Source organism: Stenella coeruleoalba, assembly GCF_951394435.1.
Source record: "Stenella coeruleoalba genome assembly, chromosome: 18".
Classification (NCBI taxonomy): Eukaryota; Metazoa; Chordata; class Mammalia; order Artiodactyla; family Delphinidae; genus Stenella; species Stenella coeruleoalba.
The window spans coordinates 63790877-63809315 of NC_137164.1; the positions used below are offsets into that span (position 1 = coordinate 63790877).

Sequence of the window (18439 nt, forward strand, 5' to 3'; positions counted from 1 at the left end):
GCTGGGCCTCCAGCAAGACGTCAGGGAAAGTGATTCCACTTTTTGGAATCAAACTGATGGCAAGTAAAACAAAGTTATAACACCTGGGTTTGCGAATGTGCGCCTAGTTTACGAGTGGGAGTAGAAAATGGTATCCGGAATTCCCTGGCAGTCCAGGGGTTAAGACCCAGCACTTCCACTGCCGTGGGCCCGGGTTCAATCCCTGTATGGTTAGCTAAGATCCCCCAAGCCATGCAGCACGGCGAAAATTAAAAAAAAAAAGGAAAACAAAATGTTATCATATTTCTGGAGGGTAGGTTGGCGCTACTTAACAGCTTCCTCTGAAAATGTTCATACCTGTTTCTTATCAGTTGCACACCTAAGAATTTCTCTTAAGGAAATAATGAAGGTTGTTTGCAAAGATTTAGCTTCAACGATATTTAACAGAGTTATTTATAATAGCAAAATATTGGAGACCCTCTACCTATCCGGAAATTGGGGGTTTGTTAAATAAATGATCACATATACTGTAATATTATGTAGCCATTAAAATAAATACTTTTATGAAATACTGAATGAAAGCAGATTACAACAGTATGTTCATGTTAATCCCATTCTGTTTAAGTATATGAGCTTGTATCAACATACAAGTCTAGAAGGTAAAAACATCAACATCTTAAGAATGGTTTTTAATCAGAGTGCTGGGGTATAGCTAGAATTTACTTTTCAAATTCATTTGCACTGATTATGATCAAGGAAAGAGTTTCAAAGGAGAGAGACTCAGTGAGGGATTGAGTCATGAAACATTGCAGTAGAATCTGCAGGGCTTGGCACCATGCTGGACTCAGGGAAAGCTGGAAGTAAGGTGGACATTGTGAGCCCCTGAGCCTGAGAAAGAAGTAATGAGAGCAGAGTGGGGAAGTCAGAGGAAGCAGCTGTTTTGTGTGGGGCATTGGCTGTTGATCATGTTGAGTTTGACGTATAAAGAGAGATCCAGGGGCAAATGTCTAACAAGTTGGTGTGTCAGTCAGAGGCCAACCCTGGCCTGTTTGAGAAAATAGAATGGGTATGTCACAAAGCACTGAAATAAGACTGTCTCCAAGTGTTTTTGGTGTTAGGAATGTAAACTTACTGATACTGGTGACACTCTCCACGGGCAATTGGAAAAACCCATTGGTGTCCTGGGAAAGACTTCCAGAGTGGATTTTGATAACTGAATGGTAGGAATAGCCAGAGCAGATCTTCTCTGAGTTGCCTTTTTCTTAGGTGCTCACGGTGTGAACAGCCCTCGGTGCCCCTGCACATCTCTGCCACTTACCAGGAGTCTACAGATGGATCAGTTGCAGTAGAGCTGATAGTATGGGAACATATGCACATTCTCACAGACACAGTTCTCGCCTGTGTCCTGATGTGCGTTGGTTTACATCTGAGAACACCCAGAAATACAGGCATACCTGGTTTTATTGTGCTTCACAGATCGTGCATTTTTTACAAATTGAACATTTGTGGCAACCCTGCATCAAGCCAGTCCATTGGCCCCATTTTTCTTACAGCCTTTGTTCACTCCCTGTCTCTGTGTCACATTTTGGTAATTCTTGCAATATTCCAGATCTTTTCAATATATTGTATCTGTTATGGTGATCTGTGGTCAGCATTCTTTAATGTTACTACAACCCAGTGAAGTCTCAGATGATGGTTAGCACGTTTTTTTAGCAATAAAGTATTTGAAAATTAAGGTATGTACATTGTTTTTCAGATATAATGCTATTGTACACTTAGTAGGCTACATTATAGTGTAAGCATAACTTTTATATGTACAGAGAAACAAAAAAATTCTTATGACTTGCTCTATTTGGAGATATTCACATTTTTGTGGTCGTCTGGAACCAAATCCACCATATGTTCAAGGTCTGCCTGTACCCAGAACACGAGTCATATCTATATACATGCACTAGGACCTGCCTATATGCAGAGAATGGCCCATCTATATTACATATAGTAGGGTTTAACATAAGGTATAAAATGGCTACAAAATAATAAAACTAGCTAAACTCACTTTTCTTACATTTAATCTCTATTGAGATAAGTTCTTTTCTGAAATGCTACGATTGATTTTACAGACAAAGATTCGAAACTTTGGAGGCATTCAAATGAGAAAATATGAAAAGTTCCCAGCATTCTGATTACATGCTCAGAAAGACTTAGTTCTCTGTTTAAAGCCGTGAGTTTTAAAAATTTGCTGAATAAATTTACAAATGATTGAAAACATGTCTTACATCCCACATCAATTCCAAATTTCTGAATAGAAATGAAATCATCTCTTGGGAAGCTCCCACCACGCAGTTGGGCAAGCTTATTGATAAAAAAGGCCAGTTTCTGTATAGTACATGTTTGGATGCACACAGTTAAAAGCCAGTTTTTACAGTATAGTTTTATTCCCGACCAGCATTTTACCTGCATTATATTGATTCCTTAATCTTATTCTTAATGCACTTAATTTCTCTCTACTTGGGCTTTAATAACTAGACTGAAACTTGCATGTGTCTTTCCAAGGAGCAATTGTAAGTATTAAGTTGTTCATAAAATGACTTTTGAACTGCTCAGATGAAAGGTCTCATATAAGTAGCAAATGTTGTTGATCTCATTATGTGTATTTTGTCTGCTGGATACTGTCTTTTACGACACTGAGACCTGCATTTTATAATTTTAAGATGTTTCCTTTCAAGATAGGGTATAATTACGATATTTAACATCAGGAAGTGATTTAGTTTCTCTACCAAAGAATAATTCCTCTTAAATAGTAGATCCCTGAGAAAATGAGTACTTGTTTATGTATAACAATTCTTACTTGACTTGTTGACATCTCTGTAAAATTACCCACATGATTCTCAAGGTCAAAATGCCTAGAGAGTAGGAATAACGCTAATTTAAAAGTGAACTTCTTATGGGCCACTTAGGGTGGGGTCCCCAACCCCCAGGCCGCAGACTGGTACCAGTCGCAGCCTGTTGGGAGCTGGGCCGCACAGCAGGAGGTGAGCAGCGGGCGAGCAAGTGAAGCTTCGTCTGCCGCTCCCCATCGCTCCCCATCGCTCACTCGGGCTACCGCCTGAACCATCCCCACACCTCCAGCCCCGCCTGTCCGTGGAGAAATTGTCTTCCACGAAACCAGTCCCTGGTGCCAAAAAGGGTGTGGACTGCTGACTTAGGAGACTGCTAGCTTTTTTTTTTTTTTAAAGTTTTATATATATATATATTTTTTAACATCGTTATTAGAGTATAATTGCTTTACAGTGGTGTGTCAGTTTTTGCTCTATAACGAAGTGAATCAGCTATACATATACATATGTCCCCATATCTCGTTTTGTTTTTTCTGTTTGTTTTTTTGCGGTGCGCGGGCCTCTTACTGTTGTGTGGAGCACAGGCTCCGGATGCGCAGGCTCAGCGGCCATGGCTCACGGGCCCAGCCGCTCCGTGGCATGTGGGAGCTTCCACGAACCCGCGTCCCCTGCATTGGCAGGCGGACTCTCAACCACTGCGCCACCAGGGAAGACCCTGTCCCCATATCTCTTGCATCTCCCTCCCTCCCACCCTCCCTATCCCACCCCTTTAGGTGGTCACAAAGCACCGAGCTGATCTCCCTGTGCTATGCGGCTGCTTCCCACTAGCTGTTTTACGTTTGGTAGTGTATATATGTCCATGCCAGAGACTGCTAGCTTTTCACTGCCAGTAGATTGATTCTGTTATTTTTAACTCTTTTTGGGACCAGGGGGTCTCAACCAGGGGACATTTGTCAATATCTGATATTTTTGGTTGCCAAAATGTGGGAGGTGCTTCTGGTATCTAGTGGGTAGAGTCCCTGGCTACTGCTAAACATCCTACAGTAATACACAGGACAGGCCCCTGACCCCCCAACAATGAATTATCTAGCCCGTAATGTCAACAGTGCCATGGTTGAGAAACTTACAGACTACTCTTTATATAGAACGTTAAAAATTCGTCTTCAACAGCCAGGGTTTCTCCTAGGTTTGTTGCATATTGTGAATTCTTAATCCCGATGGATCTCTTTACAGGTTGGCATTGTGGGAAGAACAGGAGCTGGAAAAAGTTCCCTCATCGCTGCCCTTTTTAGACTGTCAGAACCTGAAGGTGAAATTTCCGTCTACGGGATCTTGACAGCCATAATTGGATTTCACCATTTAAAGAAGAAAATGTCAGGTGTACCTCAGGTATGCACATCAGAACATTCTCACATGTTCTTTTTATAAGGCACCTAAGTTTAGCTGCTTTTAAGTTGATTAGTATTTTCAAATTGCATGAAAGTGTTGATCCGTTTTCCCCCAATAGAGCATATTTTTAGCAGCAGGTGTTTTCAGCAGATACTTTCCTCAGATACCAGGGTTTGTTTGTTCTTTCATTTGTTTTGTGTGCATGTGATTTAATAACTGACCCAGACAAATTTCTGGACTCACACTTCCTCAGGTGCCACAGTTTTATCCACTGATAACCACAGAATACTGAGAACAAAATGATAAATGATTAGTGTAGCACTGGAGAGGTTCCTATAGAAAAACACGAATTTTAAGTGTCTTAAAGATGGAATTTTGCTGTAGGAAATAAAGCTACCATTTCAAAGGTGATTATCTCCCTGGAAGGCTTTGTGAAACTGTGGAGCTTTGAGGATTACAGGGTGTATTGATGCTCTGGGGAACCTTTTAGAATTCAACCCTTAATAAATGATTAACCAGGCAGGCAGTACAGAATGACGAGGAAGAGCACAGGACACGGAATCCCATCTCTGTGCACCTCAGTCTTCTCCCCCTTACAAGGCAGCTGACAGGACCAACTCTTCGAGCTGCTGTGAGGACTACGTAAGTCAGTGCATGTGGAGTGCTTCCCGTAGACCCCATACACAGTTGCTGTGACGGTGGAGCGTTGAATTGACCTTCTCTTCCTGGGCTCTGATTCTGTTCTCTTTTGTTCTGCTTCTTAAAGACGTATGACTTTCAGGTATTGTCTTAGAGATTGGATTATATGCACAGTAGAAGCTCCTGCCATTCCTTATGGCTCACCCACCCAACATAATTCAGTGAATTTTATTGAGCAATTACTATCCTCCTTACTATGCCTTCATCTGCCATCCTGCCCTGCTTTGACAGCCTTGCTGATTTTGTTTTTTTAATTTTGAGGGTTTTCTTTTAAATTCTCTACAATTATCTGGCCATCAAGGGAAGCTCAGAAAAACACCCTCTTGAGATGAGAAACACAAAGAGGAGTCGACACAAAAAGATCCAGGCAAGTGTTCATCCTGGAATGTGCGTACAATGAGCTCTGTAATGCCTGTTGATTAGGAAGCATATAGAACATGGCACCTAAAGGAAGGAGAACGTGGACTTGTGTCTTATGACTGAGTACAGCAGTTGCTACCTACCCCTGGCCTCTAAAATACCTGGAATTACTGTAAGTATTTTTGAAATCAAGATATTCCTTCCAGACCACAACGAGATGCCACTTCATACCCCTTAAGATGTCTACTATCAAAAAAAAAAAAAAAGAAAGAAAATAACAAGTGTTGACTAGGATGTGGAGAAATTACAATCCTCGTGCATTGCTGGTAGGAGTGTAAAATGGTGCAGCCACGGTGGAAAACAAATGGAGTTTCCTCAAAAAAGTTAAAAATCTAATTACTATATGATCCAGTAATTCTGCATAAGGTTATAAACCCAAAAGAATTGAAACAGGGTCTTGAAGAGCTCTCTGTACAAGCATGTTCATAGCAGCATTATTCTCAATTGCAAAAAGGTGGAGGCACCCAAGGGTGCATCAGCAGATGAATGGATAAACAAAATGTGGTACATATATATACAATGCAGTATTATTCAGCCTTATAAAAGAAGGAAATGCAGACACATGCTACAACACAGATGAACCTTGAGAACATTATGCCAAGTGAAGTAAGCCAGTCGCAAAGGACAAATACGGTATGATGCTACTAATATGAGGTACCTAGAATAGTCAGTTCATGGAGACAAGAAGTAGAATGGTGGCTGCCAGGATGGAGAAGTGGGGAGTTGTTGTTTAATGGGTACCGAGTTTCACTTTTGCAAGATGAAAGGAGTTCTGTGGCTGGATGGTGGTGAGGGCTGTACAACAATGTGAATGTTTTTAATACCACTGAACTGTACACTCAAAAATGGTTAAAGTGGTAAATTTTATGTGTATTTTACCACAATTAAAAAGAAAAGTTTTAAGAGATCCCTTTCAGGAAAACTGGGAAGAACTTTTCAGTACATATAATCCCTGTATTTAAAGATTCCCTCTGGCTATTAAGATTCGTGACTTGGTGATGACAGTAGAAAATAAATGAGTTTAGATTCCCAAGTTTTAAGTTTTGATTGTACCCATTTCTGAAATGGCCAAATGAGACTATTTAGCAGAAATAACGGGCATCTCTCTAAAGTCCTTTCATATTCTCGGATGAAAGGATCTGGAAGCGTGGCCTGCATTATCTTTAACGTTTCTTAATAAGAAAAGGCTGGGGCTTCCCTGGTGGCGCAGTGGTTGAGAGTCCGCCTGCCGATGCAGGGGACGTGGGTTCGTGCCCCGGTCCAGGAAGATCCCACATGCCGCGGAGCGGCTGGGCCCGCGAGCCGTGGCCTCTGAGCCTGCGCGTTCGGAGCCTGTGCTCCGCAACGGGAGAGGCCACAACAGTGAGAGGCCCGCGTACCGTAAAAAAAAAAAAAAAGAAAAGGTTGTATGTTTGTGTACGTAAAGAACTCTATAAATAAAGAAAGCTTGGATGATTCTTGGCTCTGCCGAAAATGTTTGGAAGCACATCTGAGCAAAGACTAAATATACCTTGACATCACCAGGGTTTGGTTCTATTCCATCAGTTTCCACCCTACTTTTGAGCATGCTCTGTGTACACACTCCAGAGAGTGTGTTTATAAAACAGTGCTAAGCTTTGTATCCATGTAGATAATGATCACCAACCACTGTAAACACAGAACCTTTATTTTCCACTTTTCATGTGTTTGTCTCCAGGGCGCAGCGTTGGTTGATTAGAGGGAGAGAATCTGTAGACACTGTGCAATGTGTAAAGGTCCCAGGAAATCATTCAGGAGGCAGCCAGGGATAGAATATTTAAGAGCGTAGACTGAGTGTCAGTATGACCCACATCTTTATTCCTGTTCTGCCTCATACGAGTGTGTGACCTTGATGAGGTCACTCGGCTTCCAAGCTTCATAGTCCTCCTCATTCTTAAACCGGGTCTGGGAACTGCTGCCACACAGATGTGCTGTGAAGATGTAAGTGGGTGTGAAAACATTTGTGGCCCATGCCTGGTTCTTGGGAACACTCAGGCGATAGGAACTATCATTGTTCTTAAGGATCAGGGCACTAAACTTTTAGGGATTATTTCTATTTATATAAAAAGAGTAACACATTTTGGACTGACTTTGCTCTTTAATTTCTGTTCATGTGTCCTTGGTGATTTTCTTTATATTTATTGCTTATAATAGAAACCAAATTGTTTCCATCAGGATTGCAGCCCATATGGAAATTCAAATATGGGTAACACTATGAAAAGTTGTATTCTTCAAATAACTCACACATGCTAGAGTCTAAACATAAACCTATGTTTTTTAATATACAAAATTATCATTTCTAAAAAACAAAACCAAATTGTTTATATAAATTCAAAGAGTAAAGCAAAAAAAAAAACCACAGTAGGAGTTTTGGGGAAAAGCATTAACAGAGAAATGTATCTAATATTTTCTACCAAGAACAAGAAGAGAGAATATCACTTTTTTGTATTCTTTTGATTTCTGGCTCCCCTCCCACCAGGTTCTTTCCTGACTACCACCCTGTACCCACCTGTACTTTCCAGTTCCCCACCAAGACCTCCGGCATTTTTTCTCATCCCTCCCCACATTCTCGACTATATTCTTCCTCTCCTTGAAGAGAGGGCCTGTGTCTCTCATTTCTGTTGCTCTAGTGCTTGTTGCAGGCCCTGACAGGTCACACAAGTATTAATAGTAAGTCCTGACAATCGCAGAATCCTTAACACATTTTAGCCTCTTTTCCTAATTCTCACAATTCTCTCGTCATCCTTATCTGACAGATTTAAAAACCAAGGCATTGTGAGTTTACCCCACTTACCAAGTCAGCAGCAGAGCCAGGATTCAAATTGTGTGTGTGTGTGTTTGGTTTTTTTAAATTGAAGTATAGCTGATTTACAGTGTTTCAGTTGTATAGCAAAGTGATTTTATATATATAAAAGTTATATATACGTAAATTTTTCAGATTCTTTTGTAATACAGGTTATTGCAAGATATTGAATATAGTTCCATTTGCTACAAAGCAGGACCTTGTTTATCTATTTTATATATAGTAGTGTATATTTGTTAATCCCAAATTCCTAATTTATCCCTCCCCGTCAATTTTCCCTTTGGTAACAATTAGTTTGTTTTCTGTGTCTGTAAGTCTATTTCTGTTTTGTAATTAAGTTTATTTCTATCATTTTTTTAGATTCCACATATAAGGGATATGTGATATTTGTCTTTCTCTGTCTGACTTACTTCACTTAGTATGACAATCTCTAGCTCCATCTGCGTTGCTGCAAATGGCATTATTTCATTCTTTTTTATGGCTGAGTAATATTCCAGTGTGTGTGTGTGTGTGTGTGTGTATTATTTCTATGTCTTCGCTATTCTAAGTAGTACTGCTGTGGACACTGGGGTGCATGTATCTTTTTGAATTAGGGTTTTCATCTTTTCCAGATATATCACCAGGAATGGAATTTCTGGATCATATGTTAACTCTTTTTTCAGTTTTTTAGGGAACCTCCATACTGTTTTCCATAATAGCTGCACCAATTTACATTCCCACCAATGGTGTAGGAGGGCCTCCCTTTCTCCACATCATCTCCACCATTTATTTTTTGTAGATTTTTTAATGATGGCCATTTTGACTGGTGTGAGGTGATACCTCATTGTAATCTTGATTTGCATTTCTCTAATAATTAGTGACATTGAGCATCTTTTCATGTGCCTGTTGGCCATCTGTATGTCTTTGGAGAAATGTCTGTTTAGATCTTATGCCTATTCTTTGATTGGGTTGTTTGGTTTTTTGATATTGAGCTCTATAAGTTGTATATACAGAAATCTGTTGCATTTCTATACACTAACAACAAAATATCAGAAAGAGAAATTACGGAAACAATCCCATTTACCACTGCATCAACAACAACAAAAAAAGAAAACCTAGGAATAAACCTACTTAAGGAGGCAGAAGACTGGTACTCCAAAAACTTTTAAGATTCTGATGAAAAAATGGAAGACAACACAGATGGAAATGTGTACTGTGTTCTTGGATTGGAAGAATCAATATTGTTAAAATGACCATACTACCAGAGCAATCTACAGATTCAATGCAATCCCTATAAAATTACCAATGACATTTTTCACAGAACTAGAACAAAAATTTTTTTAATTTGTATGGAAACAGAAAAGACCCTGAATAGTCAAAACAACCTTGAGAAAGAAGTAAGAAGCTGGAGGAATCACACTCCCTGACTTGAGGCTACACTAAAAAGCTACAGTAATGAAAACAGTATGGTACTGGCACAAAAATCAGCCCCATAGATCAATGGAACAGAACAGAAAGCCCAGAAATAAAACCACACACTTATGGTCAGTTAATCTAAGACAAAGGAGGCAAGAATATACAATGGAGAAAAGACAGGCTCTTCAGTAAGTGGTACTGGGAAACCTGGACAGCTACACATAAAAGAATGAAATTAGAACATTCTCAACACCATATACAAAGATAAACTCAAAATGAATTACACTATTAAACACCTAGAGGAAAACACAGGCAGAACACTCTTTGACATAATTTGCAGCAATATTTTCTTGGATCTCTTAGAGTAATGGAAACAAGAACAAAAATAAACAAATGGGACCTAACTAAACTTACAGGCTTTTGCACAGCAAGGGAAACCATGAACAAAATGAAAAGACAGCCTACGGAATGGGAAGAAATATTTGCAAATGATGCAACCCACAAAGGATTAATTTCTAAAATATACAAACAGGATTCAAATTTAATTTATGGAGATTTCTGACTCCATAACCTGAGAAGCTAACCACTCTGCTAATGACTTCAACGCACTGTTGAGCGCTGACACAATAGAACTGCTTCATATCGTGATTTCCAGTGTGTGTGCACGTGCGCACACACAGAGAGGAACAAAAATTTCACAATATTACTCTTGCTCTGTACTCTGATATTTTCTATTATATCAGTTCTGTTCTAGTTCATATAAAAGACAAAATGATGGTCATGACGTACAAAATGGACATCATGATCCATTGGATGTGCCTGCAGGTTGACAAACACCACCCCTCACTGTTCCCCTGTTGGGCTGGGCTCCCGGTCATTGTTAGCATCACACCAGGAGCTTCACTGTTGTTCCAGATTCTCATAGCAGCCCCACAGGGTTAGCCCTGTTTTCCAGTTAGGGAACTGAGTCTTGAGGAGATTAGTAACTTACCCTGAGTCAAAGAGCAGTAGAATCAGAATTTAAAACTGACTCCAAATTTATTTCTTTTCAATAAATGTTTGTCGAACTTAATGATGTTCTCATCAGATGTTTTCCCCATTTTTCCTACCACCCCATTCAAAATGATACTCCAAAGCATAACAAAAGTGAGTAAGTATAGAGCAAAGGGGGAAGACACTACTCCTAATGCTATGTCCCTCATTTGGAGAGTATCGGTTTAGAAATGTGTTACTCACTTATATGTCATGGTCTAATAAGTGTCAGGAGAAGACACTCAAAATCTTACCCGAAAGAGCCAAGAGCGCTTTCTCTTTACAATATCTAGCTGGCTGTGGAGGTGGAGAAAGTCTGGTTGTTTGGTTACTTGAAGTTACTTATCTAAGTGCAGAAAACTTACATCCCTCTTCTTCTAAAATGAGTAGGAAGCAGTGTTGCATGTGTCTCAACACCCTGATTTAGGGAACCTACGAAACTGCGAGCAAACTGCAGAGGGGAGCCCAGTGCTCTTTCTTTGAGTCGCCCCGCTTAGGTGGGCCAGGCCTCCATCATCTTCCCTGGCTCCCTGTGATCCTGGGAGTAGCAGCGAGCTTCCAGGATGTTCTCTCTCCCAGGCTTATCGCCGTCACTGCTGACCGCCCCCCCCATGAGCATGTCGGAATTGGGGGAGATGTGATAGCAGCAAAGACCTGCATAGGAACCAGAGGCAGGGGAGTGGTGACAGTCAGTCTTGGAGTCCTGAGGGGAACTTTCAAAAACAAGTACTGTATTTGTAAGAATGAACTCCGCAAACCGTGTTCAAAATTTCAGGAATAAGCAAAAAATGGAAGCACTTCCTAGGTAATTTCCTCAAACAAAACAGGTAGATGAAATGTATGCAGCATTCGTGCTCGCCGTCTGAAGTAATGAAGTATGTTCCCCAGAAAGAACACCAAGGTGAGATGATATTTGGGGAGTAGCTTGCTTATCTGAAAGGATCTGGAAGAATGGATTTCAGAACCTCTTTGGATGATCTCTACACCTAGAGGCCCTTGTCCTCTTGGCACAAAGAAAATGTTTTCAGTGGAAGAGGGCTTCCGTGCAAATGCAGTATTTATGATCGCAGCCCAAGGGTTGGCACAGATCAGCAGCCATCATCGTTATCATGATGAAACAGATCGATATTTTGTATTTAATAGGTTTTATTTCAAATCAAAGCAAAAGCTAAGTATTTTTTTAAATAGCCCACTCTGCTCTTTTGGTATTTACATTCCCTGAGTTTTCTTCAGTGGGTTAAAGAAGGTGAACCACAGCTGTCTCTTTAAGACTTCTCCCTGGTTACCTGGTTTTCTTTCCCTTTTTTTCTTGTTGCGAACAAAACTGAAAGAGAGAAGAGGCAGATGTGCTGTTACTAGTAAAGAAATACAACTGGATTCTAGCCTAATGCAGTCGGCCCTTTGTCTCTGACACTGAAGTCTTCATTAAATCCCTTGGAACTGCTCCCTGGAGCCCCTGGAAGAGGACTTAATGGGACTTAAATTCTCTTTCCTTTGTTGGCAAAGGATCTTCTTTTCTTCTGAGTGTGGATGATGATCAGTTCATTCAGAGGCTACAGGACTTAAAAAAGGAGAGCAAGAGGGAAACCAAGATTTAAAGTGATTTCAGATGATTCCCTTATTCGTGAAACAGGTACACTAGTTGACCCTTCAATAAGGTCCTCCAATTAGAAATGAGAACACACCTCTTAGGAAACAGCAGCAGTAGCTGCTTTTGATGATAGATTTTAATAGAGGGCAGTTTCCCAGTTTGGCACTGAAACAGGGCAAACTGTTGTGTATTATCTGCTTAATTTGTAACCACTTGTACTGCTTTTGCCTTGATCCCAAGTTGTTTTAAGCTTAGAAGGTTAGTGGGTAGGGTTTCTTTTTAAGATAATGAGGGTCTTGTCTTCTTCCAGCAGAGTATGCAAAAGACCCAGTAAGACTACAGTTTTCGGTCTTGCAGTTGTGTTGAGGGATGATCAATTTACTACATTAAATGCTCTAATTTAGAGTGGCCATTTTTGGGTCACACGCCTAATATGAACTTGTGTTATGTTAGTAACAAAGGAAAAAATTACGAATATGGCACAAAGGATTAAATTAGAGAAGTGTAAACTTTCAACCATGATGCAGACAGTTGTGAAGCTAGTGCTCCATTTAAAATATTACATTGAATAAGAGTATTTGTTTTCCTGACTCTGCTGTGCCGGCTAACTCTTATTAAGTGAGGTTTAATTGTGTACCTTCAGAAAAAAATATACATGGGCCAGTAAATTTAGTGTATATTTACATGAGGTTTGTGTGTCCTACCATAAATTGCTACACTGAAGTGTTCTGCCTGCACTTATTTATAAGATTAATTTATTAACTTCATTGCTTAGAGGTGGGTAATTTAAATAATCGTATCTATCAGAAATGATCATTAATTTGCCCTTTTCTGCTCTTGCAGTATGTGTCTACTGTGAGCACTTTTATTACCTTTTGAAGATAATATAATGGTCTCTTATTTGGCAAGTGATGAAGGCAGAATGAGTAGAAACCAAAATGAACACGATGCATAAAACACATTGACATATTTAAACGGACATTTTTCAAAAACTGTCTGCTGGCTTTAAAGAAAAGTGTAGCTTCAATCAGTTGATGTTATAATAAATCATTCTTTTTTAAAAAATTGAAGTATAGTTGATTTACAAAATTGTGTTAATTTCTGCTGTACAGCAAAGTGATTCAGTCACACACACACACACACACACACATTCTTTTTTATATTCTTTTCCATTATGGTTTATCACAGGATATTGAATATAGTTCCCTGTGGTATACAGTCGCACCTTGTTGTTTATCCATTCTCTATATAATAGTTTGCATCTGCTAACCCCAAGCTCCCAGTCCATCCATCCCCCATCCCACCTCCCCCTTGGCAACTGCAAGTCTGTTCTCTGTATCTCTGAGTCTGTTTCTGTTCATTTGTGTCATATTTTAGATTCCACATAAAAGTGATATCATGTGGTATTTGTCTTTCTCTTTCTAACTTCACTTAGTATGATAATCTCTAGGTCCATCCATGTTGCTGCAAATGGCATTATTTCATTCTTTTTTATGACTGAGTAGTATTCCACTGTATATATGTACCACATCTTGTTTTTTTCAGAAATTTATTTTTAACATCTTTATTGGAGTATAATTGCTTTACAATGTTGTGTTAGTTTCTTCTGTATAACAAAGTGAATCAGATTTATGTATACATATATCCCCATATCTCCTCCCTCTTGAGTCTCCCTCCCACCCCCTAGGTGGTCACAAAGCACCGAGCTGATCTCTGTGCTATGCAGCTGCTTCCCACTAGCTATCTTTTTTACATTTTATGCACCACATCTTTATCCATTCATCTGTCAATGAACATTTAGGTTGTTTGCATGTTTTGGCTATTGTGAATAGTGCTTCTATGAACGTAGTGGGTGCGTGTATCTTTTTCAATAATAGTTTTGTCTGGATATATGCCCAGAAGTGGAATTGGAACCTCCATACTGTTTTCCACAGTGGCTGCACCAACTTACATTCCTACCAACAGTGTAGGAGTGTTCCCTTTTCTCCACACCCTCTTCAGCATTTGTTATTTGTAAGCTTTTCAATGATGGCCATTCTGACTGGTGTGGGGTGGTACCTCTTTGTAGTTTTGCTTTGCATTTCTCTAATAATTAGTGATGTTGAGCATCTTTTCATGTGCCTGTTGGTCATCTGTATGTCCTCTTTGGAAAAATGTCTATTTAGGTCTTCTGCCCAGTTTACAATTGGGTTGTTTGGTTTTTTGTTGTTGAGTAGTATGAGCTGTTTGTATATTTTGAAAATTAAGCCCTTGTCAGTCTCATCATTTGCAAGTATTTTCTCCCAGTACATAGGTTGCCTTTTTGTTTTATGGTTTTCTTTGGTGTACAAAAGCTTGTAACTTTGATTAGTCCTATTTGTTTATTTTTGCTCTTATTTTTATTGCCTTGGGAGACTAACCTAAAAAAAACATTGGTATGATTTGTGTCAGAGAATGTTTTGCCTGTCTTCTCTTCTAGGAGCTTTATGGTGTCATGTCTTATGATTAAGTCTTTAAGCCATTTTGAGTTTACTTTTGTGTATGGTGTGAGGGTGTGTTCTAACTTCACTGATTTACATGCACTGTCCAACTTTCCCAACACCACTTGCTAAAGAGACTGTCTTTTCTCCATTGTATAGTTTTGCCTCCTTCATCAAAGATCAGTTGTAGGTGTGCAGGTTTATTTCTGGGCTCTCTATTCTGTTCCGTTTATCCATAGTCTGTTTTTATGCCAATACCATGCCATTTTGATTACTGTAGCTTTGTAGTATTGTCTGAAGTCTGGGAGGGTTATGCCTCCTGCTTTGTTCTTTTTCCTCAGGATTGCTTTGGCAATTCTAGGTCTTCTATGGTTCCATATAAATTTTAGGAGTATTGGTTCTAGTTCTGTTAAAAATGTCCCGGGTAATTTGGTAACAATTGCCTTAAATCTGTGGATTGCTTTGGGTAGTATAGTCATTTTAACAATATTAAATCTTCCAATCTAAGAGCTTGGGATAGCTTTCCATTTCCTTGAATCACCTTCAGTTTCCTTTATTAATGTTTTCTAGTTGTCAGCATAAAAGTCTTTCACCTCGGGGATTCCCTGGTGGCGCAGTGGTTGAGGGTCCCCTGCCGATGCGGGGGACGCGGGTTCGTGCCCTGGTCTGGGAGGATCCCACATGCTGCAGAGCGGCTGGGCCCGTAAGCCATGGCTGCTGGGTCTGCACGTTCGGAGCCTGTGCTACGCAATGGGAGAGGCCACGGCAGTGAGAGGCCCGCGTACCACACACACGCAAAAGAAGTCTTTCACCTCCTTCATCAGGTTTATTCCTAAGTATTTTAATTTTTTATATATGATTTTAAAAGCGATTTTTTTTTTACATTCCTTTTCTGATATTTCACTGTCAGTGTAAAGAAATGCAACCAATTTCTGTATGTTAATCTTGGATCCTGCTACCTTGCTGAATTCATTTATCAGTTCTAGTAGTTTTTGTGTGGAGTCTTTAGGGTTTTCTATATATAGTATCACGTCTTCTATATATAATGACATCTTTACCATTTCTCTTCCAATTCAGATACCTTTAATTTTCTTTTCCTGTCTGATTCCTGTCTAAAATATCATTATTTTCATTCAATTTTTTATTGAAATTTTACTGATTTTGAAATACATATTTGGCATATCATAACAAAGAGAAATATTCTTATTTACTAAACCGTGTTCTTCCATCAAATACTGCTAAATAAACACGTGAAGTTGCCCAATATGTCCTTTTAGACTGACAGTGTAGACTTAAGTGGGGACCCTTACTGCAGTGGGAAATCCTTAAACTTATTTTTTCTTTTTATGACAATCCGAAGTGGTTTGATGATAATTAGCAGAACATCCTTAAGGCCTAAAGAGTGTCTGAGGGCTCTGATTAAAGCTCAGAATGAAGCAGCTGCAGGCATTGGTCAGGGTCTCAGAAATGAGGGACTCCTCTTTCTGCAAAGAATGCCACTTTCATCCCCCAGTCGTTGGGGAGCTTCATCCCCTTTGAGGAGTTTCCTAAAGAGAAGGTGAGGGAGGTGACAATAGAGAGAGGCTTTGATTATGAAATAGGTGATTGAACTTTAAGTGGGTATCCCTGTTCTCTTGAGCAACAAAAACCACCCTTCCCAAACGTGCTGATACTGTGAGCCCATTCGTTGCTCAAGAAGGTCTATCTTTTAAAAACAAAGAGGTTTTTTTTTGTGGATTAGCTCAGGTAATGCCTCTATAGAGTGTACATTGAAAACCAGGTGGACACTTCAAACCTTAGACCTCTTACAGAATGTAAATTTGCTCTACGAGAGGGGCCTGAAGGAAAAAATGTGATGGGCAGAGAAACGTTCTTGTCGTTATTATAAGCAAAGAGACCCTGTCTCACTTCTCCCAGTTGGGCTCAAAGCTGGTTCATTAACCTGGCCTCTTTCAGGCCCTTTATCTCCTCAAACACCAGTCTTTGAAGAGGCCCTCATTTGGGCCCCAGAGTAGAATCCTGCCCATGGTTTAGAGCATTGGGGGGAAGGTGGAGGAGAGTCAGAGGAGAGGGAGGAATACTGGGGACCAGCCTCCCCTCGACTGGCCACGTCATTTGTGTAAACCTCATGGAAACAGCTAAAGGAAGAGAAGTCGCCTGCATATTAGAATCCTAGAGGTAATAATAATTACAGGGAGTAAAAAATTTTTATAAAAGTCTAAGTAAAATGATGGTTATTCCCCTGACAAGGAATTCTTACCTTTGCTTACATGGTTGCTTAATCTTTGATCCTAAATTTGAGAGTTGTAAGGGAGGCCTTAAATTTGGCTCCAGGGATTTTTCAGTTCATTTCAATCATCATTTGAAATGTCATACGACCAGTGATTTTCAGTGCTTTGGAGGCATACTGTCCACTTAATCAACTTTGTGCCGATAAAGCTCCCTTTATAATGTCTTTTTAATTTTGGGTTTTGCTTAGGGATACATCTTTTTTGGTGGCACCCATGTGTCTTCTGCATCCATTTCTCTCACCAGACTTAAAACGAAGACAGTAGGGAAAGTAGGTACAGGAGGTTCTCTGAGTGTCATTCTTCATGGGCAGAGAAAAGAAATGTCTGCCTTCTTCATCTTTCTTCTCAGGCTTTTGTGAAGTGAGGAGGAATAGTCCAGCCCCAAGACCAGGCAGGATGTGAGGCTGGTGATTCCGAGCAGTTCCCGGGCACTTGTGGAAGACTCAGATCTCCTCTTGTTCCCACATGTGTGCCTCACATTGTTCTATCCCCTTCACTGAAAGGAGCCAACTGGGCTCTTCTCTGCTGCCCATATTCTTGTGCCCTGGCTTACTAGAGCCTTCCAGAAGAAAACATAAATGACCTGCATAAGCTTATGTACAAGATTCTCTCTTGAAACCCAGAAAGGCATATATTTCCAGAATAATTTCCTTGTGGTTCCTCTCAAAGCAGATGAATAGGAAAAGCTTTTTAAATTAAAATAATTTTATTATGGCTCATGTCACAGTGGGTTTCAGGTTATCCTCCCCTTGCAGTTAGTAATGATGTTCTGTGAGGCCTGTAATCTTGATGCACAGGTGGGATAACAGGGGGATCAGCTGATGCAGAATCAGAAGCAGTCTCTTCATGAACAGAGGTGCCACGGGCTCCCATACCTGACATTCTCTTTGAACATATGGAGATGTTCCTTTCACACATATGGAGAGATTCCCCATCCCAGAAGGCTGTTGTACCAATGGAGAAGATATCCTAGTTCATTCTTCAGTGCCAATGTGCAAAAATTTAACAATTTTGCTTTGAGGCACAAACCTCAACTAATCATGCTGTTGGTATTTCCCAGTATCACACCAAGATTGACAATCAATTTATCTAGCTCTCTTGATGTAAAGTTACTCAAATTAGTATATCCTCATTTTTTTTCTGAGCAGATATTACCAGGAAAGTATTTTTAAAAAAATCAAATCTTCCTTTCTCTTCTTCAATTTCTTTTTTTTTTTTTGCAGTATGTGGGCCTCTCGCTGTTGTGGCCTCTCCCGTTGTGGAGCACAGGCTCAGCGGCCACGGCTCACGGGCCTAGCTGCTCCGCGGCATGTGGGATCTTCCTGGACCGGGGCACGAACCCATGTCCCCTGCATCGGCAGGTGGACTCTCAACCACTGCGCCACCAGGGAAGCCCCAACTTCTTCTTAAGATGACACATTTCCACACTTTCTTGTTAGTGTTCAATCATCCAGAAGATATTTGGAGCATACTTTGTACAGTGGAAAATTAATTTGGAGATACTATTTTGTAAAAAAGCATTTGCA

At 40.1% G+C, this 18439-nt stretch overlaps 1 protein-coding gene across 1 annotated transcript in view; it reads left to right on the forward strand.

The window, feature by feature from the left end:
* Positions 1-18439, forward strand: part of LOC307176614 (ATP-binding cassette sub-family C member 4-like) — a gene marked incomplete at its 5' end in the record, with an annotated part of 194488 nt that overhangs the window by 155428 nt on the left and 20621 nt on the right. Inside the window, 3 exon segments of the mRNA XM_079902944.1 lie at positions 1246-1336; positions 2937-3011; positions 4050-4205. Of these exon segments, the coding sequence (XP_079759070.1) occupies positions 1246-1336; positions 2937-3011; positions 4050-4205 (322 nt within the window).